Raw genomic sequence first — 20,947 nt, forward strand, 5'->3', positions numbered from 1 at the left:
ACTTGCTTCTGAACGGAATTAACTTTTTGTGGAACGGGACCAAACTGTTCTCCGCCTCTCAGAACTGGAAACCAAAGCCTCTGAGGCCGTCATTTTGGAAGCTCGTTTGCAGCAAATCGAGCAAAAAGTGGTAACCCTGAGCAAAGAAATTAGCTCGATGAGGGTTAGATTTGATGAAGCCAAGGCTAAATGGGCTAAAGTCCAGGACGCCATTCTTGTTGCAACCGAGCGCGAGGCTGCTACTGCTGAAAAGGTAACTAACTTAAAAGTAGCCTTGAACTCCAAAGTCGAAGAGCTTGTTGTTGTGGGGGCAAAACATGCCCAGCTAGAAGAGAAGTACATGAAAACTATCGAGCATAATAGGCTCTTTAGTTCAACTATCCTCGAACTTGATGTCAGCCTCAAATCTGCTAGGTCCGCCCGAAAAAATCTTTCTACCGAGATAACCCAACTCAAAGAAGAACTCAAGCGCCAAAAAGCTTCCCTCATTGTTGAAAAACTTATGTCATGTACAACACGAGGAGAAAAACCTTGGAAGAGGCCAAAGCTGATGTCATTGATATTGATGCCAAAATTGCTAAGGAACACGAGCCTGAGTTAGCTACTAAGACTGGATTCCCATCAAGGTCTGATGTATCTGGCCCCTCTAGTTCTAGCTCTAAGTTTTCAAGAACTGAAAAAGAATCGGAGGGCAACGATGCTGAAGATCAGACTGGGGAAGACCTCGAGCCATCGGTGGAACCATCTACCTCTCCCAGGGGCGCGGACACTTCTCTTCCTCCTGGTTCCGAAGACACTGTAGTTTTGCTTCTTCTTTTTTCCTATTTTGTAATTTTACCTCTTTGGCACGTTCTTGTAAATAAAGACATATTTTTGCTCAAATATTGTTTGAGTCTTACCTTCGTTTGAATATCCGTGCAAGTCTTTAACCCTTGTATTTGCTTAAGGATTCTGCGCACGTTTTAATGTTCACATTTTATTGTGTGTGATCTCGGATGCTTTTCTTCGATGCAGTTTGGTTCCGAGCATTATCCCATTTTAGGTGAGGGTTTCTATAAGTATTTGCACAAGTTTTCTTTTTGCGTACTTTTCATATGCGACTTCGAGTGTATTTTTCCCGATGACGTTTTTGATTCCGGACATAGATTCTTCTGGAACCAACCCTTTAATGTGAGGGTTTTTATAGGAGAGGGCCATTTTATGTTTACAGTGCTCTTGAATAGGACGTCTCATGTTCATTGCGGCACTAATATTTGAAGTACTTGTTTAACTTTCAAATGACAAAGTTAATTTATCGTTCAGACAAGAAATAAGATAAAAACAAAAGGATTTCATTTTATTCCTTCTATTTTCAAAAAATACATAAGGGTTTGCTATGCAGAAAAGAAATTGCCATTACTTATAGCTATTTTGTACAACTTGTTTCTACGGGGCTGGTTGCGTAGTCCCCGGTCCTAATAATGCACTTTGTTTCTGGATTTTCGTTCTCGATTGACGTGACAATTAATGTTGCCATTCTGGATTTTGGTTCCCCGGTTGACATGACAGTCGTTGTTGCAGTATCCTCATATCATCCCCCCAGTGTTCAAATATGAAGAGTGTGAATTGGAACACTGGAAGTCTTGTATCTTCGAAGATTCCACTAATGAATTGCTAGATAATCCTCAACTTGGTAACACAACTTTACTTCCCCTCGGGAATTTATGCTATCGAGCAAAGAAATATCTAACAATCATATAGTAGTTTGCGCTCGTGAACGGTCGGGTAACCTTTGTTCGGTAGCAAACTTAACTTCTCAGTTGGGAATTTGCTATCAAAGGTCTTATAGTTATTGTCTTCGTATTATGCTTTCTATTGCTGCCTCGTTAAAACACTTGTCCGAAAAACCCAATTAAGACAAAATTTGAATGAAGGGAAAAAGAGTGCAACACATACTTTCCGATCAGATAGTGTTCATCAGCAATTTGAGGTGTGCCATGTTCCAATTGCTGGGCAACTTTTCTACATTTTTGTTCTCCAACTCGTATGAACCTTTCCCGGTGATAGCTGAAACACGGTAGATGCCTTCTCATGTTGGACCTAACTTGCCCGTGTTGAGCTCCGGGTTATTTTGAGTTACTTTCCTTAGGACCAAGTCTCCTACTTTGAAATAACGGAGGTTGGCTCTTCGATTATAATATCGCTCCATTCTCTGCTTTTGAGCTGCCATTCTTACATGCGCCAAGTCCCTGCGTTCCTCGAGCAATTCCAAGTTGATTAACATCGCTTCGTTGTTCGACCCTTCATCCGCCTGAAAATATCTCAAAGTGGGTTCACCCATTTCCACCGGGATTAGGGCTTCAGCACTGTACACAAGGAAAAAAAGAGTTTCTCCTGTGCTTGATTTGGTCGTTGTTCGGTAGGTACATAGAACGCCGGGCAATTTTTCTGGCCATTTGCCCTTTGCTGCTTCCAACCTTTTCTTGAGGGTTTGAATAATTAATTTATTTATTGACTTTGCTTGACCGTTTACGCTTGGATGATAAGGAGAATATGTAATCCTCTTTATCTTCAAATCTTCGAGGAATTTTGTAACTATTGCACCGATAAACTGTGGTCGATAACTATTATCTTCAAATCTTAGAGGAAATCGACCACTTCGCGTTTTTCGATCTTCTGATAAGGACCTGCTTCCACCCATTTAGAAAATTATTCAGTCAAAATTAAAAAGAACCTTACCTTTTCGGGAGGCGGTGGCAGCTGTCCGACGATGTCCATCCCCCATTTCATGAACGACCATGGGGATAGAACCTAATGCAAGGGTTCTGCTGGTTGGTGTACTAGCGGTGCGTAGCGTTGGCACTTATCGCATTTTCGTTCAAAGTCTTTGGCATCTTGTTCCATGCGAGGCCAGTAATATCCTGCCCATACCAACTTCAGCACCAAGGAGTCTGCACCTGAGTTATTGCCGCATATCCCTTCGTGGACCTATCTCATGACATATGTAGCTTCTGATGCTCCTAAGCACCAAGCCAACGAGCCTTAGAAGGATTTTCTACACAATTGGCCTCTTTTAAAGCTATAGCGTGCAACTTTGGTGCATAACGCTCGTGATGCTTTTGGGTCTTCGGGCAACCTTCCGTGTTTGAGATAGTTGATTATTTCATTTCTCCAGTTCCAGACCAGACTAGTCGAATTTACCTTATAGTAACCATCTACATCCAGGGCTGAGTTCATCAGTTACACTACCGTCTTGGATTTCGATCCCTTCATTTCCGTTGATGATCCTAAGTTTGCTAATGCATCCGCTTATGTGTTGTCCTCCATTGGGATATGAGTAATTGGCTACTCCCGGAATCGTGTCAAAAGAGCCTGGACATTTACCATGTATTGTTGCATGCGTTCTTTTTTGATATCAAAGATCCCGTATACTTGATTTACCACCAGCTGTGAATCACATTTGATTTCGATATCCTCGGAATCAAGTCCTCGGGCCAATTCGAACCCTGCAATCAAAGCCTCATACTCTGCTTCATTGTTAGTTAAAGGGATCGTTCTGATGGCTTGCCTTAAGGTCTACTCTGAAGGCATAATTAGGACTATTTCGAGTCTAGGCCCTTTTACGTTGGAAGCTCTGTCTGTAAACAAGGTCCAAACACCCCGGTGTTGATTCCGACACCATTACTGCCTCTTCGGTTGCCTAAGGCAACAATCCCAGACTGAAATTGGCCACGAAGTCAGTCAAAACTTGCGACTTAATTGCAGTACCTGTTTTATATTCTATGTCGAATTCACTCATTTCGACGGCCCATTTGGCCAATCTGCCTGAGAGCTCGGGTTTATTGAGGATGTTTCGCAAAGTAAAAGTAGTCACCACAGCTATAGAATGGCATTGGAAGTAGGGCCTCAACTTACGAGCGGCGACTACGAGAGCTAAGGCCAGCTTTTCCAAATATGGGTAGCGAGTTTCTGCTCCCGTTAAATTTTTCTAACGTAATAAATGGGAGATTGCGTAGCTTCATCCTCATGGACTAAAAATGCACCTATCGCAACTTCTAAAATCGCGAGGTAGATTAGTAATGTTTTGTCTTCTTTTGGTTTTGAAAGAAATGGAGGGCTTGATAGGTACCTCTTCATATCCCTCAGAGCTTGTTGGCACTCCGGTGTCCATTCAGAATCATTTTTCTTTTTTAGCAGTGTGAAGAAGCGATGACATTTTTTCGACAACCGAGAAATGAACTTGCTCAAAGATGCTAATCTTCTTATGAGTCTTTGGACTTCCTTTACGTTCGACAATTGATCCGGGATATCCTCTATGGCCTTGATTTTGTCTGGGTTTACTTTAATTCCCCTGTATGAGACTAAAAATCCCAGAAACTTATCAGAACTGACCCCAAACGCGCACTTCTCGAGGTTAAGTTTCATGTTATGCTTCCTCAGGATGTCGAATGTTTCTTGCAGATGCTTAAGATAGTCACCTGCCTTCAAAGACTTAAAGAGCATATCATCTATATAAACTTCCATAGTCTTACCTATTTGTTTTTCAAACATCTTATTTACGAGCCTTTGATAAGTGGCTCCGGCGTCTTTCAACCCGAATGGCAATACATTGTAACAATATGTACCGAAATTCGTTATAAATAAAGTTTTTTCCTCATCTTCCGGGTTCATGTTGATTTGGTTATACCCGGAATAAGCATCGAGGAAATTCATCAACTCGTGCCCGGCAGTGGCATCAATCATTTGATCGATATTTAGCAGCGGGAACGAGTCTTTTGGGCACGCCTTATTAAGGTCTTTATAGTCTACACACATGCGAAATTTATTGTTCTTCTTAGGAACTACTACTACATTGGCTAGCCAGTCCGGATATCTTACCTCCCGGATCGAACCGATTTTAAGCAAGTGGGTTACCTTTTCTTTGACGAATTTATTCTTGGACTCAGCAATAGGGTGTTTCTTCTGCCTTACCGATGGTATGTTGGATCCAAACTCATCTTGTGCATGGCTATTTCTGTCGGGATACCTGTCATATCCTCGTGCGACCATGCAAAAATAATCAGCATTAAATTTAAGGAATTCAATAAAACTAGACCTGAGTTCCGGGTGCAGTCCTGTCCCCAAATGGAATTTTTTTCCTAGGAATTCCTAGAATAATGTAACTTGCTCCAGTTCTTCTGCTGTGAAATTCGTTGCGTCCGTCTCTTATGGAACATGGAAATATCTCGGCACCTGATATTGTTCTGATGACTCTACTTCCGGGCTAACTCCTTCTATATCGGGAGTAGGTGCCGGTTCCTGTAATTGCTATGTCGCGCGTTCCTTCCCTTTGCTACTGGAAACTAAGATTGTATTCATCTCTCTTGCTGCCGGTTGATCGCCTCTTATTTGCTTGATTCTTTCGGGCATTGGAAACTTCAGCAATTGGTGATATGTTGAAGGTACACCTTTCATCTCGTGTAACCACGGCCTTCTTAGGATGATGTTGTATCCCATGTCACCATCTACTACTTCGAAAAGAGTTGTTTTCATTACTCCTTCAGCGTTCGTGAGCAGTAAAATCTCTCCCTGGGTCATCACGCTCGCAAGGTTGAATCCAACGAGGAGTTTTGTTGCCGGAATAATGCTTCTAGTGAGTTTAGCTTGCTTCAATACTCTCCATTTTATGATATTAGCCGAACTTCTCGAATCCACTAGAACATGTCTAATCTTAAAATCTAACATATGTAAAGAAATTACCAGTGCATCATTGTGTGGTAACAACAATCTGTTTGCGTCCTCTTCGTGAAAGTGATATCATCTTCCCGGAGTCTTTTACTATGAGTTATTGATACTTTCGTCTTCTTCGCTGCCGAAAAGGTGACCCCGTTAATCTCATTCCCCCTGAATATCATATTGATCGTTTGGCGTGGGGCTCTTCTTCTGCTTTCAAGGGTTCCACGTTGTCTATGTTACGACCATCATTATTTTTAGCTCGGTCGCTCAGGAATTCTCTGAGGTGACTATTCTTCAATAGTGTTGCCACTTCTTCTCGGAGATGTCGGCAGTCCCCTATTCGGTGGTCGTTCATCCCATGGTACTCACACCATAAGTTGGGATCCCTCTGCCTGGAATCGGATCTCAAATATCTCGAGAATCACGCCTCTTTAATGTTTCTCATGGCTCTCACCAATTCCATTATACTCACATTGAAGTTATACTCCGATAATTTGGGGTAAGAAATATCCCGAGACCCCGACGTCTCTTTATCCTGGAGTGATCTATTGTTTCGACCATGATCGATCCCTCTGTCAACGACGAACTTGTTTGTTGTCCGAAAGTTTCTGCCACGGCCTTTGGTCTGCTCGTAGGGCAAAAACCAGCCCCTCAAAGTTCGTTTGTCTACGTCGTAGTTATCCTTTGATTTATCTCTGCTCTTCTCCCGTCCTTTGGCCGATAATGTGGAACCGACCTGGTCATCTTCGATCCTTATCTTTGACTCGTACCGGTTATGGACATCTACCCAAGTTGTTGCTTGGAACTCAAGCAGGCTCTCATTCAGCTTTCGGGAAATAATTGGTGAATGCTTCAGCTGCCCATTCATCCGAGACAGCTTGGAGCAATATTCTTTCTTTCTGGAATCGGGTAACAAACTCTCGCAATAATTAGGATTCCCCCTGTGCGATCCTGAATATGTCGACCTTTAGGGCATGTAATTTTCTGGCCCCGTCATGAGCCTTGATGAAATAATCTGTGAGCATCTCAAAGGAATTTATGAAATGCTCGGGTAATAAGGAATACCACGTTAGGGCTCCTCTCGTGAGAGTTTCTCCAAATTTCTTTAGCAACATAGATTCAATTTCGTGAGGAGCTAAGTCATTTTCTTTTACCGCCATTGTGTAGGTGGTAATATTCTCCTCTGAGTCTGAAGTCCCGTCATACTTCGGCACTTCAGGCATTTTTAACCGTTCCAGAATTAGTTCAGGTGCCGCGCTCGGCTTATACGGCAATTGAGTATACTTCTTCGAATTCGGGCCTTTCAGTATTAGTGGAGCGCCCGGGATTTGGTCCATGCGGGAGTTTACTTCTCTCATAAACCGTAAAAGTTCATTTTTGAATGGGTCGTTCTCGTTGTTGAGGCCAGATCTACTTCCCTCGGCCCCGTCAGAGCCAACTTCGCCCCTGGGAGTGTTGTTGTCGATTCTCTGCGTTGTTTGGTTTGCGGGATCATCGGAAGGATTTGGATCTCGTATGTTTGCATTATTTGAATTCCCCGATAGAGCCTTTTTCAGCTCCGTCATAACCTGATCATGCCATGTGAGATGGCATAGAATGATTGCCTATTGCTCTTGCAGGACCCTCACCGCATCTACGACTTGCTCGTCATCAGCATCATCAGGAGTTGTATCCCGAACCTGTTGAGGGTACTACCTGTCACGCACATGCTTGATGTCATTCTCCTCATTGCATGTATCGCTGATTGAATCCTCGAAATGAGGCTGATCCCCTCGAATTTCAAGGTTGTGCGTGTTGTTAACAGTGTTATCTGCCATTTTTTATGATTTTTTCTAAGACAAAATAATCAAATCGCGTTAGTAGAAAAGGCAATGATCAATTTAATTGCACGGTGGGCGCCAAGCTGTTTACCCGTAAAATGGTATAGTTGAATTTATACGTAGTTTCTAGACAAGTGAACTAATTTAATCCTGAAATAATATAATAATTGAATAAATGTATAATACTTAGCCTTTAAATGTAGACAAAACAGTAGAGATGACAGTTCCGGGAACAAGATTTCCGGACACAGGCCACAACAATGATGAGATCAAAAAGCAAAAAAATAATATTGTATTAAGCTTTGTATGAAATACAATGTAAGTTTTGCCAGAAAATTCGTGTCCCTTACAATGATCACTGATCTCATTATTTATAGCTATGAAGAAGGTACTGGGGTCGTGCCCTTCTTTAACGTTAATTACGAGGAGCATTGATGAAGATGTAACGTTGAACATAAATACTAAATTCTCCGTAACGGGCCGTCACTCTTAATGCTGCAGAATATTCCTTATTAAATATTATCGGGCATAGAACATTTAATGCCTTTATGAATATTATCCCTTTCGGTGACAAACAGAATAGCTGTGTTTGGTTTTCGGCCATCTTCGTCTTGAGTTCCACATGTCCCCTTCTTGGGTGACCACGTGCCATAACATATTTTACCGAATACAATTGTAATGTTGTACATGGTATGCAATCAATATTAAAGACTAAGAACACCAAAAACTTTTATATGGACAATTGAAACACAACTTTTATATGGACAAAACTTAATAAGTGCATCAAAAACTAACAAAGAATAAGAGTTAGATGTACAAATATCATTTTCTAACCCTTCAAGGGTGCGTTTGGTACAAAGGAAAATATTTTCAAGATGTTTTCTTTGGAAACTATTTTCTTGAAAAAGAAGAGGGGTTCTTACTTATTTTTCGATATTTAGTTAGGTAATAATTTTTTTTTGAAAAATATAATTTATTATATGACACCAAATGGGGGGGGGGGGGAGGGAGGGGGATTGGTTGGGGGGATAGTGTATGAAAAGTTGAAAATGAGTTTTAAGAAATATTTTTTCTCCTTTTGGTAGGGAAGTTATTTTTCTCTACTTTTAAGAGGAAAATAAGTTTATGAAGAATTTCTTTTATAAATATTTAAGCCAATAAAATATTTGTTTAGCACGACTAAAATAAAATACTTGGAGTGCTAGTTTAGCGGCGTGACTCGAGAGGATAATATTAAAGTGAGGCTAGACACACAAGTCATACCCAAGAGAGATAGTTTTAAATATCTTGGGTCTATAATCCAAAAAAATGAGAAGATTGACGAGCATGTCATACATTGTATTGGAATAGGGTGGATGAAGTGGAGGCTCGCATCCTGGAACTTGCGCGACAAAAATATGCCACCAAGACTCAAAAGTAAGTTTTACAGGACAGTGATTAGACCCAGTGGCCGATTTATATTTTGAGATATAGGTACTGAAGCGCTCATTGGCTTTGGCCAAATTATGTCATGTATTCATAGATAATTTTTAAAATTTTAAATAATTGACCATGACCATCCACTATGATCATGTTTGACCAATATAAATTTACACTAAAATTAGTGAAGCACCCACAACAATAAATCACGGATCCTCCACTGGTTAGACCGACTATATTGTATGAGGCGGAGCGTTGGTAAGTCAAGACCTCTCATGTTCAGAAGTTAAAAGTTGTAAAAATGAGGATACTGAGATGGATGTGTGGCCATACTAGGAGGAATATGATTAGGAATGAAGATATCCAAATGAGGTGGGAGTGGCCTGTGTGGTGGACAAGATGCGGGAAGCGAGGTTGAGAAGGTTCAGGTACGTGAAGAGGAGAGACACAAATGTCTTAAGTGAGGAGTGTGAAAGGTTGGCTATGGCGTGTCCAAGGAGAGGTAGAGGAAGGCCGAGGAAATATTTGAGAGAGGTGATCATACAGACCATGACACATCTTTAACTTACCGAGTACATGATACTTAATAAGATGGTGTGGGGTTGAAGATTATGGTTGTATGTTATTAAGTAGCTGAGCGCTTTTTCTTTCCAAGCTTGTACTTCTTTCTATAATTGTAGTACTAGTGTTATCTGTGTGTTCCTTTTTTTTTAGATCAATATTATTACTTGATATTCTACTATGTCACTTTCCATTGTTCTTTGTCATAATTGCTGTGATTTTGCTTTACTAAGCCGAGGGTCTTCCAGAAACAATCTCTCTACCTTCATAAGGTAAGGGTAAGGTATGCGTACATACTACCTTCCCCATACCCCACTTGTGGGAATGCACCAGGTGTGCTGTTGTTGTTGTTATTGTTGTTGTTGTTGTTGTTGTATTTAAGCCAATCAAACATAAAAATTTGAAATTCATACCAAATACACCCCTAAATTCTCCTTATTCCACTACTTTCACCAAAACCGCTTGACAGCCGGCAAGGCAACATCTTGTGCTTGAGATGGAACTCCTTTCCATTTTCCATTATCTCAATTTTCCCAAGTTATCATTCAGAAGCGGTCATATATGGTAGGGAGAGGGATTACCGCTACCCATAAAATTCGGCAAAGACTTCATATATAATTGTAAATATCTTTAAAAAATAGTCAAATATTAAGATAGGCCCCATTACCAATTTTTATAAGCAATGATAAATTTATATTGACAGTAACAGTACCCGTGGTCGTCGAATCTTGAGTCCGCCTTTATTATCATTGACACACTTTAGCGCAATTGATTCCAACAGATGACTCTGGTTCCATTGATCCATTGCCGTAGTATGTACTGATTGAGCTGATAAACTATTCCAAACCCTTCATGTTATTCCTTCGAAAAGGCATCCACAAGCAATGTTATCACATCCCACAAACGCCTTCTCATCAATCACAACAATGCAAAACGTTTACACAATCCATTTTGTTTTACATGTGTTTTTCAGGTTAATAATCCTCACTTACTATTAAGAGCTACTTGTAGTTGGTTTTCACAGTGCAATGTGCGTAAACTTTTTTTGTTAGACATAATTTTTTGGGATCTTTACACAAAATAGCCGGCCATATTCATTGTTTACTTTTTCTAGCCATATACATAGCTTATATATTGATTATACATAATTATACACATATAATATATAAATTATGCATATATTATACCTTCACCGGCTATTTATATTTTAAGTGGTTGGGTAGACGGCTATTTGGGTTAATTCTATAATTTTTTTCTCTTGCAAAGACGAAGATAAAATATAATACGTGATGATAGAAAGGAATTTATCAGCAAATTAATTAAATAACTAGGTCATTCTTTGCAATTTATCCAACAACATAAATATTTTTAAGAAGAATTAACATAAATAGTTGGCCACCTAATCGCTTAAACTAAAATTAGAAGGAGGATGTATAATATATATATGTAATTGGTGAATAATCTATGTATATCGGTTAGAAAAAATAAATAATGCATCCGACCAGCTATTTGTGTAAAGATACCAAAGCTCATCAGCCAGCCTAATCTAATCTGGAACAGGCCCACATTTTATACAGTGTGGATTAGGCCCAGAGACCATTTACAAAGTCCAGTCCGGATGGGATTCGCTAACTTCACCGGCAAGTCCGCTGGGTGTTTTACTACTTACAAAAGGAAAACTAAGGGGACGAGGTTTCAGGTTGAAGCTTAGAACCCTAACTGATAAAGTTATCGCACGAAGCCAAATCGACAACTTCGGTAATGGAGCAAAACGATTTCGATCGCCTCCTCTTCTTCGAGCACGCTCGCAAGACTGCCGAAACTACCTATGCTAAAGATCCTCTCGATGCTGATGTATGTACACTTTCTTCTCTCTTTATGTATTATTTATTACTTTCGGGCAGTATGTACGTTCTTATGCTTATCGTATTAGTTTCATATAGCTCCAGCTTATATTAAATTGAGATTAGATCCCTAATGCCTAAGGATTGGTTTCTATTGTTTCCAATTACGCTTGCAGAACTTGACGAGATGGGGAGGTGCATTGTTGGAATTGTCACAGTTCCAGCCTGTCGCGGAATCAAAGAAGATGATTTCTGGTATTGAGTTTAGTACTAGTATTGTAATCCCTGCTAAAAGTTTCCTAGAATTGGTTCATTGGACAATCTCGAGTTATTGGGATGTTAATTTAATTAATTCTTCTTGAAGAATCAGTCTAAAGTATTAAGGTAATGAGTGTGAAGTGGACTAAAGACCTTTTAGACACTGCCTTTTCTTTTATTGATGGTTTCCGGGCCAGCTTGTGCACACCTCTAATATTCCATCACGTACCTATTCACAGCTTTATATGTGTACAGTAACTCTACCCTCTAAGATTTAGGTATATGGGAAGAAATCTCTTAACTATTTTAAGCACCTTGAATGCCCTTTTAAACTGGACGTGAGACTATATATTTCAACACTTCCCCACATATAACCAAATTGGGGTTCTCGTGTGGACTTTGCGAGTGTGAGAAGTGACCTGGGTTGGCTCTAAGACCAAGTCCATGTGAAAGAACTTAAAACATCCAACACAAAACCTAAGAGAACAAGTAGAGTGGCTAAGACATTTTTAAACACCTTGGATGCCCTTATATACCACTGGGACATTTATGGATTTCACAAAAGACATTTTCTATATCGTATTAGGGCGTTTCATGGGTGAGTAATCAAACAATTTTTTACGTCGCTCAAAGACAAAACTACTATGGCGTACTTACACTATTGAAGGAAATGGTTGGAAGGTGGTTGAAATATTGGGTCCTCTGTTTAAATGAGTCGATGGAAATGAAGATAGTATTATCAGTTCTTGTCTTCTAATTGGCAATATATTGTCTAGATGCTATCTCAAAATTGGAGGAGGCTTTGGAGGTTAATCCACAGAAGCATGATGCCATTTGGTGTTTGGGGAATGCACATACATCCCATGCATTTCTAACTCCTGATGAAGATGAAGCTAAGATTTACTTTGACAAATCAGCTCAGTGCTTCCAGCAGGCTGTTGATGCGGTATATATTTCTTCAATGTAGATTCTGATATTTTTAGTGCTTATTGTGGGAGGCTTATTGTCATAACTTTTGTTCCTGTGAACTGTAGGATCCAACCAATGAACTTTATCGGAAGTCTTTAGAAGTTGCTTCTAAGGTAAAGCTGGTGTTTTTTAGCTTAGCTTTGATATGTTGAATGTGCTGAAGTTTTGTGTCGCATTTAAGAATTCCCCATGAGTGTCTGAGCAAGTAGTTCGACGTGCATAGGTGAAATTATCCATTGCCAAGGAAAAGGAATAAAAAATGTGACAGCACGCTGCGCCGATCATTCAATAAGTAGAAAGCTCCTCGAAGTACACATGGAACTCCTCCTCCTCAAAAGTAGGCCCATCTATACTTTGAGGAGCTTTCCACTTATTGATTGATTGGCGCAGTGTGCTGTCACATTTTTTATTCCTTTTCCTTGGCAATGGATAATTTCACCTATCAAATGAAGTTCTGTGTGATTCAATGCATGGTTGCTGAAAAAAGTAATTGGTATGAGGCAGCCTTTTCTCTTCCAATATGCTAACGTGAGCACATGATCCATTCTTCTCGTAGTAAAGTGCCATATTTTTAAGGAGTTACCTAGGCTCACACAATACATTTGTAGGAGTAAAGGAATACATGAAACTAATTATTGCACGTGGAAGGGAAAAGCGTATGAAATCTATTTTTCAATGACTGTTGTACAAATTGACATCATTCAAAAGGTCCATGGGTTAGTCTGGGATTGGCCATCTACTAACGTGTTACTTGTACAAGTCTGGGATTGGCCATCTACTAACGTGTTACTTATACAAGTCTGGGATTGGCCATCTACTAACGTGTTACTTATACAAGTCTGGGATTGGCCATCTACTAACGTGTTACTTATACAAGTCATTAAACTCTTGGTACATTAGGGTACATGATTAGGCAGCCGAAATTGGCTGCCCGAAGTATGATTTAGCAATTGTGCTGTGGCCTCACATTCAGAAGATACTTTGATTACTCACTTGCATATATTTGCCCATTCCTTGTGCATGTTTAGTTGTACAAATATATCCATTGAGAATGATGATCTGTATACTTTTTAAACGATAAATTCCAGTGTCATAATGTTTTATCTGATCCTTTCTGTTACTTAAACGTACTGCTAGATTCTTCGGATAGCTCATAGTCTCATATTTCTAAGGTGGCAAAGGAATTGAAAGAAATTTGATCTTGGATTTCATTGCATCTTATTTTGTGGAATGAATAGTTGTGCTGGATTCTGTTTATTGATATAAAGCTAATATGTTTCTAGATGCCCTCCTAGGTGATCTATACTGCTCGTGGTATTACTTTTGTTTATTCTTTTACAGGAACCAGTTGCTTCTTTTTAATCACTTTATCAAGCATGAATGATCTTTTCTGTTATTTATTTATGTACTTGTACATTATATTTAGGCTCCAGAGTTGGTTTACATCCTCTGTGTAGTTTGCAGGCTATTACACAGAGAGAGGTTTACCCAGTGCGCACAAAGTGCTCACCTCACCACAGAGTGCTCACCCGAAGGGCAGAGGCTGTGGCGAGATTGTAGCGGCTGCGGGTTTCTCTCTTACCAAAAAAATTTAGGCTCCAGAGTTGCACGCGGAGATTCACTTTACCAGTTGCTTCTTTTTAATCACTTTATCAAGCATGAATGATCTTTTCTGTTATTTATTTATGTTCTTGTACATTATATTTAGGCTCCAGAGTTGCACGCGGAGATTCACAAACAAGGTGCCATGCAACAAGCTATGGGACCAGGACCTTCGACATCAACAAGTACAAAGGTATTATTGTCAGTTTTGCCCTCCACTCCGGTGCAAGAAATTCTTACCCATTAAGATACTAAGTATATTTCTAATGCTTAATGCTACTTCACTTTTATTTATTTTTACTTATGTTTATAGATCATGATCTCTTTTCTTCGAGTCTATCTCCTCTCTTTCATTTTGTATTGTGGAGCAGGATGTTTTTTCAAAGTGCAGATTGAGTGGCAGTCCCTTCTATGGCTACAAAATTAGAAACTTTATCCTTCTTAAAAAAATTAGAAACTTTATGTGGAAATTTGTCTTCTCGGAATTTTTGTGGTTTTGTTTGTCTTTTTGTTCTTTATAGACTTTGTTAATTTTTTCTGTGGTTATGGTTATGTTTGTTTGAATTATTGAAATTCCAGAAAAGTCTGCTCGTTTCATCCAACTTAATTTCACTGTCAACCGGATTTTGCTTAACCTTTCAATATCTGTCTGCTCTTGCATTCCAGGGTTCAAAGAAGAAAAAGAGCAGTGATCTGAAGTATGACATTTTTGGATGGGTAATACTTGCTGTTGGAATTGTTGCGTGGGTTGGTTTTGCAAAATCTAATGTGCCGCCTCCTCCTCCTCCAAGATAAGGCCGCAATACAGTCTTACAGGCCCAAATACATGGAGTATTTTCTTGCATTAGCAGCAGGGCTTTTCGCAATTCATGCTTGCCATATAGCTAGGATTTACGTGTAATAGGGTTTTGAATAAGAGTGTCTTTTTTATTCTCGATTCTTTTCATAATTCTAACGAGGCTCTCCATTGTCTTCATATTATTTAGTACGATTTTCAGAAAATTGTGCGCTGTGGTTCCCTGGTTGACTTTTACCATTTGCCATTCTGAATTATAGGTCGTTAATTGTTGTTTGACACACTGATTTTCAGTTTAGCTTAGCAAATTTTAGAAACTACATTGCAGTTAAATTGGTGTTTGCTTTACAAGGTTTGGTAGGATATTGTTAACTGTGTTATCTTCCATTCAGTAGATCCAGCAGGGATTTACTTACCTTCATGTTTGGTCGAATAATCTCTTTTAAGAAAACTTGATATTTTAGTTCTTCAACGGACTCTTTATTTCCTTCATTCCTTCGGACATTATGAGTGGATATTTCCTCCCTCTTTTTTCTACCTAAAGAATATTCTTTAGCTTCGATAAGTTATGTAGTCGGTAGCAATATGTTTGGTGGATTTCTCTAGTACTTTTATTAATTTGAAAGCCATTAAGATATCTTGAAATGTTTCAAACACCTTAGTGATATATTTTCAAAAGTTCATTACCAAGATCTGAAAACAACAGTTTTAAAAATGAACTACATCCAAACGTCAACATTTATTTTGCGTAGGTCAAGCTTAAATTTAACATAATTAATTCCGAAAAGCCAAATGAATACAAGTTTTATAGTCACCGTAAAGAATTGTCGATTGTTTTCTCAAAATAATACTTGATTAGAGAAAATTGCGTGCAGTCGATAGTACTTGATTTATCCATTTGGTCACAGCGACGTCGTTATATTTCCTCCCAGTAACTAACGAGATAAAAGCCCACTTTCTTCAGTTTTCTGTCTCATTCTGGAAAGGATCATTTTGGGAGTGGAAGAGATGTTATTGGAAGCTAGAGCACAAGGACACTGGGGAGTTGCCGGAGCAGTTCCTCTCACTTTCCGCCGCTCTCTGTGTTCAGTCCCCACTCGCGTGTCGTTCCACGGTGCTGCTCCTCCGCAAATCCGCCGATTCCAACCGTTGGCTGTTGTTAAGCGAAGTCCTAAACGTCTCAAATACTCGGCTCCTCGATTTACTAAGGTTTGTATCTCTCATCCTAAATCAATTTTATTTCATGTAATTATTCATAGTATGTTTCCCGGAAATTTGGCCAAGTGCATGAAATTTTTTATTGCAAACTGCAACTCTTTATAATCATTCAGTTTCGAGCTGCATTTATGGTGCTTCCTATTTTGTTTTGAAGCAGAATTTCAGAATTTTGATGAGACGTTTGATAAATGAATTATTGCTTTGTTCGTTTTTATTAATACTTGGAACGCGGTGGTAAGAAGATGGTTTCAGTTTCGAGCTGCATTTTTGGTGCTTCCTATTTTGTTTGCAGCTGAATCTCAAAACTTTGATGAGACGTTTGATAAATGAAGAAATGCTTTTATTTATTCCTTATTACTAATAATTTGGAACGTGGTAGGAAGATGGATTGCTGTATGTTCAAGTTGATCCATTAGGATCAGACTCGTGGAAGTTGGATCCAGTTGTTGAACTTCTTAAAGGAGGAGCTGTTGGAGTGATTCCCACTGACACTTTGTATGTTATATTTGTCACTCTTTAGTTTGTGTTTAAACCTGAACAGATGGACAGGCGGCTACACTCATTCTTATTTTTCGGGTATACTGTGCTTGTCATACTTGGTTCAACTTCTAGTTGGGTTATGTATAACAATGTCTGGTGTTAGGATTTCCTATCTTTTTTTTGTTCTACTTTTATTAGCAAACTAAGTCATCATATTTTACCTTTTTATTCTTTTCCTCAACAATTGAAGCCCGACTTTTAGGGTTTAGAAGATCATAGACTTGCTTGGCATCAAGCCTACTTCACTCAATTGGATTGAGGAATTATTGATAGTTTTGAAACATCTATATCCAATAATGCAATTTCGTTGTGAGATTAGATAGAGGGAGGTTGCTTTCAGTCTGCTAGGGGAAGAAAAATGTGTTCATCTTTTTTTCTCTATAACACGGGGAATAAAATGGATGCACTGCACAAAGCTATTTCAAGGATATCCGAGCACTCAAAATATAGGCTGTTAAATCATGCTTTATCAAACTTTTGTAATGCCATTACTGTGTCAAGCACCATCCTCTAGACAATATGGGCACTTAACATGCTCAATTAACTGTAGTATCTCCATTATCACTTAGGATCAATCATCTCCGAAAATAAGAAAAGGTGCACCCCTGTGGCTTAATGGATTTTCCAAGTTAAACATGACACTCAGTATAAATTTGGTTAACAAGTGTGCTTATCCTCGATTACAGTCTTCTTATATTCTAAAATTTGATGTCTTTTCAAACTAGGTATGCAATAGTTTGTGACCTGAGCAGTCATTCAGCCATTGAACGCCTTCGCAGGTAAAATATGTTATTACCTCACTGTTACTATAAATTCAAACTTTACATTGCTTTCTTGAGTACCTTGATGTCAATTTCCATTTCTTTTTCTTTTGTTATTTTGGCCAGAATAAAAGAGATAGAACCTTCAAAGGCAAGTTGCATTGATGTTGCTGAACTGAGCCTTTGCTGAACTTATTGTCACCAGATAAAGCAACCTAGTGGATGTTGGAGCTGATACAATTGATTTTATCATTTCCTGGACTGCCTCTGTTTTCTCCATATTTGTCGCTTCCACTGTAAATTTATGTTGTCTTCTTTACGTTCTTCTGTGGTTTTTGCAGCCCCTTAGTATCATATGTCGATCCTTCCGGGACATAGATACATATACAACAGGATTTCCTCGTGGTAATGACCAAGGTCTTACAGACATTTTTCGAGCAGTCAAGCATTGCCTACCTGGTCCTGTAAGTGTGCATAACATATTTTTGGTAGAGACTTGCACTGTGAATTGTTAATACATCGAGAATGTAGGAAGTCAACTAACATCCTAAAGATTATATTATCATCAGGTTTTACTATGTGGGGTCTGAGTATTACTTTTATTGGTTTGATTCCTTGTCGGTCGTCACCTTACTTCATGCAGATTTTGATATCTTCAGATAAAGTTCTTTTTTCCTTTTATTCTTTCTGTGGGGGTTGACAGTATAATTGTTTGACTCATCAGCATTTGACATTTTGGGTACCCAAGTCTGGCTAGACATGTAAACTTCTTCAAACTGATAATGCACTGCTTGCCTATGTGGCAGTACACTTTCATCTTAACTGCTAGCAAACAGCTACCAAAACAATGCACGAGGTATGGGACTGCTACATCCAGATACGCTTCAAGGAAAAATGTTGGTGTTCGTATACCTGATGATCCTGTCTGTCAAGCACTCTTAGACAAGATCGATGGACCTCTTATATCCACAAGGTATGCTAGCATAGCTAAACGAGTGAGCTGATTTTTGCGCAGTAGCTGCTTTATTTTTGACTGACATGCCTAATGATAGTAATCCTGATTTATTTATCACGGAATGGTTCAGTGTCAAGTCACCAGAGGAGAACGAGTGGATACTGGATCCTGTCATTATAGCTGATGTATATGGTCCAGAGGTACTATTCTGCCAATGAGTTCAGCTGGTTTAGGCTGTTCTCCATACTTGCAAGCAAACCTCCCCCTTTCTTTAAATTTAGAAATAGAGAGGAACGGACTAAGTATTGTTTCTGGAGCAATATTCTCAGAGGTGTATGCTCCTTCATAATGGTAACGGTTGTGTGCAACTTTTCATCTATCAGCTTACTTATGTAAACTCCTACACCCTTGACTGTGAATACTAAGTAGGATCTCATTCATTCCATTCTGCTCTGACCTATGGATTTTATATTTCCCTTGTGTGTTATGTGTCTCTTAGATATGAATCTATAAATGCTGCAGTTGTAAGTTGGATATGTTTAATTTCTCAAATTCTGCTCATGTCTTACTTGTATATGTTTTTTCCTTTGTCATGGAGCTCTATTTCTGTATTTTGGTTTCCTACATGTTCTGGTTCACTAGAAAAGGTTTTGGTTGGTCAGTTCCCTGTCCTCTTGTGATTTCTTTTGGTTGTAATCTTTTAAATGGATTGAGTTTCTCTCTCTTTTCTTCTTTGATCATATAAGGGACTTGATTTTGTTGTTGATGCTGGTCTTCGGGTGGCTGATCCATCTACTGTAGTAGATATGACTGCAAGTTCTCCTCGTCTTATACGGCAGGGAAAGGTAAACTAGTGGTTTCTGGACCTGATGTCTTAGCACTCTGTTTACCTATATGATGTCATATGTTTTTAAATTTTAAATTATTGAAAGCTAGCTAGCAGTTTGCCACCTATTCAAAGTAGGAAAGTAGAGTGGCTGATTCTGAGTGCATATGCATGAATGATGTGTCAAATTGGAGGGTGTACAGATAACCTGGTAGCCCTTTATAATGAGAAAACCTTACTGCCCTATATCTGCATAAGCACCTTCTCCAATGACAACTGCAGTCTGGGTTGTTTTTCTACATTGTATGAGAGTCTGGTAACACATCAAGAATGTTTGAATTAGACAAAGCTGCCAAAGAGGCGACATTCCCTTCCCACTCTTAGTGAAGAGGATGAACTCATCTGATAAAATTGGAAAATAGACGATACTGTATGTGGTTGGGGTTTTCTAGTTTGGCAAAGAAAGTAATTTCTCTTTCTAAAATATGGGATACGTTTCTTGAGATACATCATGTTGTGTTGAGAAAGCTGCTTAATTAAGTACCAGCCAGGATTAGTAGAGTTCCTTTGTCTTAAAGGTTCAATGTTCATGAAACGGTTGAGAAGTAGCAAGGACATATATCATGTCAAATATCATTGCAACAAGCTTAAGGGAGATGTTAGATAGCAGTTTATGCATTGTTGGATTGTGCCCTTTAAAAAGTGATTTTGCTTCAAAATAATGGTCAGCAAATAGCTTATTACTGACTGCATTTTTGGTTTCTCATTCATTGTTGTATTCATAATGGTCACGGGTTCGAGCCGTGGAAACAACCTCTTGCAAAAATGCAAGGTAAGGCTGCGTACGATAGACCCTTGTGGTCCGGCCCTTCCCCGGATCCCGCACATAGTGGGAACTTAGTACACCGGGCTGCCCTTTTTTGTTTGTTTGTTTGTTGTATTCATAATGGAACACATGGTTGTTCTATTTGCTGGTAAGGCGATTAACTATGGATCAATTAGTTTTTCTCTTCTCTCCTGTCAATTCTCTGAACTGTGATGTTTGCATTCATTTTATGGTCCTCTTTTTGTTTTTCTTGTTTACCTTCCTTCAGGGTCCTAAGCAGCCTTGGATGATAGCAGTAGACGACGATTCTGCTCGGGATGGAAATTGAAAAGATCCCATTATTGACGCAGTTTAAGTAAGACTACTGTTTAAAATTCACACTGCCTAAAGCCAAAGCTCTTGTACAGCACACAGATAAAGATAGTGAATCCCTTTCAATCTGGATCATTGTCCATCAGTCTTTCATTAGTGTACATTGGTTGTAAATACTCAATGTGCTAGATCATGAAGCACATGTAATAATTTGCTTGTCTAAACTCTAAACTCTAAAGCATGCACTTGTCACACTGTCATTCAACGGTCATTTCTATTGTGTTTTCGCCTGTTGTGCCAGAGGACTCTGCCTCTACTTTCTTTCTCGTTGTTGTCTAGTGAAGAGGAAGACGCTGTTTATACGTCCTCAGTCTGTTTGGCTTCGATGACTGAAACTGTTCCTAATCATTTGATATTTTTTTGTTATTAGACAAATTATTAAGGTAACCATCTTTATTCAAGTAATATTTGGTTATTGGCTCTACGATTTAACTTTTATTGTTACTACAACCAAAATTGGTTGTGATTAAATCAAGTAGAGTAGTA

General features: G+C 39.1%; 2 protein-coding genes across 3 annotated transcripts; both read left to right on the plus strand.

Annotated features, from left to right (window-relative positions):
* The first annotated feature begins 11,129 nt into the window (after positions 1-11,129).
* Positions 11,130-15,242, plus strand: LOC104112193 (mitochondrial import receptor subunit TOM20-like). Its single transcript, XM_009622047.4, has 6 exons — positions 11,130-11,348; positions 11,515-11,593; positions 12,373-12,542; positions 12,631-12,678; positions 14,274-14,360; positions 14,834-15,242. Exons 1-6 carry the CDS (start codon positions 11,256-11,258, stop codon positions 14,960-14,962), a joined length of 606 nt encoding a protein of 201 aa, XP_009620342.1. The 5' UTR covers positions 11,130-11,255; the 3' UTR covers positions 14,963-15,242.
* Positions 15,243-15,882: 640 nt separating this feature from the next.
* On the plus strand, positions 15,883-20,687 carry LOC104112192 (uncharacterized). 2 transcript variants are annotated; one of them, XM_009622045.4, is made up of 9 exons: positions 15,883-16,172; positions 16,561-16,676; positions 17,447-17,500; positions 17,609-17,633; positions 17,824-17,946; positions 18,289-18,455; positions 18,568-18,637; positions 19,184-19,282; positions 20,358-20,687. In XM_009622045.4, exons 1-9 carry the CDS (start codon positions 15,972-15,974, stop codon positions 20,415-20,417), a joined length of 915 nt encoding a protein of 304 aa, XP_009620340.1. In that variant the 5' UTR covers positions 15,883-15,971; the 3' UTR covers positions 20,418-20,687. The 2 variants fall into 2 exon arrangements, with proteins under 2 accessions (XP_009620340.1, XP_070052008.1); XM_070195907.1 differs by having other exon boundaries at positions 16,005-16,172; positions 16,565-16,757.
* The last annotated feature ends 260 nt before the right edge of the window (positions 20,688-20,947 follow it).

This window comes from Nicotiana tomentosiformis, chromosome 2 (assembly GCF_000390325.3).
Source record: "Nicotiana tomentosiformis chromosome 2, ASM39032v3, whole genome shotgun sequence".
Classification (NCBI taxonomy): Eukaryota; Viridiplantae; Streptophyta; class Magnoliopsida; order Solanales; family Solanaceae; genus Nicotiana; species Nicotiana tomentosiformis.

Bases quoted from the DNA above. Each gene is read 5' to 3' on its own strand.
- LOC104112193 (XM_009622047.4), top strand. From the start codon at position 11,256: ATGGAGCAAAACGATTTCGATCGCCTCCTCTTCTTCGAGCACGCTCGC. The intron at 11,594-12,372 runs GTATTGAGTTTA...TATATTGTCTAG, and splicing joins ATCAAAGAAGATGATTTCTG to ATGCTATCTCAAAATTGGAG. The intron at 14,361-14,833 runs GTATTATTGTCA...CTTGCATTCCAG, and splicing joins CGACATCAACAAGTACAAAG to GGTTCAAAGAAGAAAAAGAG.
- LOC104112192 (XM_009622045.4), top strand. From the start codon at position 15,972: ATGTTATTGGAAGCTAGAGCACAAGGACACTGGGGAGTTGCCGGAGCA. The intron at 18,638-19,183 runs GTACTATTCTGC...TGATCATATAAG, and splicing joins CTGATGTATATGGTCCAGAG to GGACTTGATTTTGTTGTTGA. The intron at 19,283-20,357 runs GTAAACTAGTGG...ACCTTCCTTCAG, and splicing joins GTCTTATACGGCAGGGAAAG to GGTCCTAAGCAGCCTTGGAT.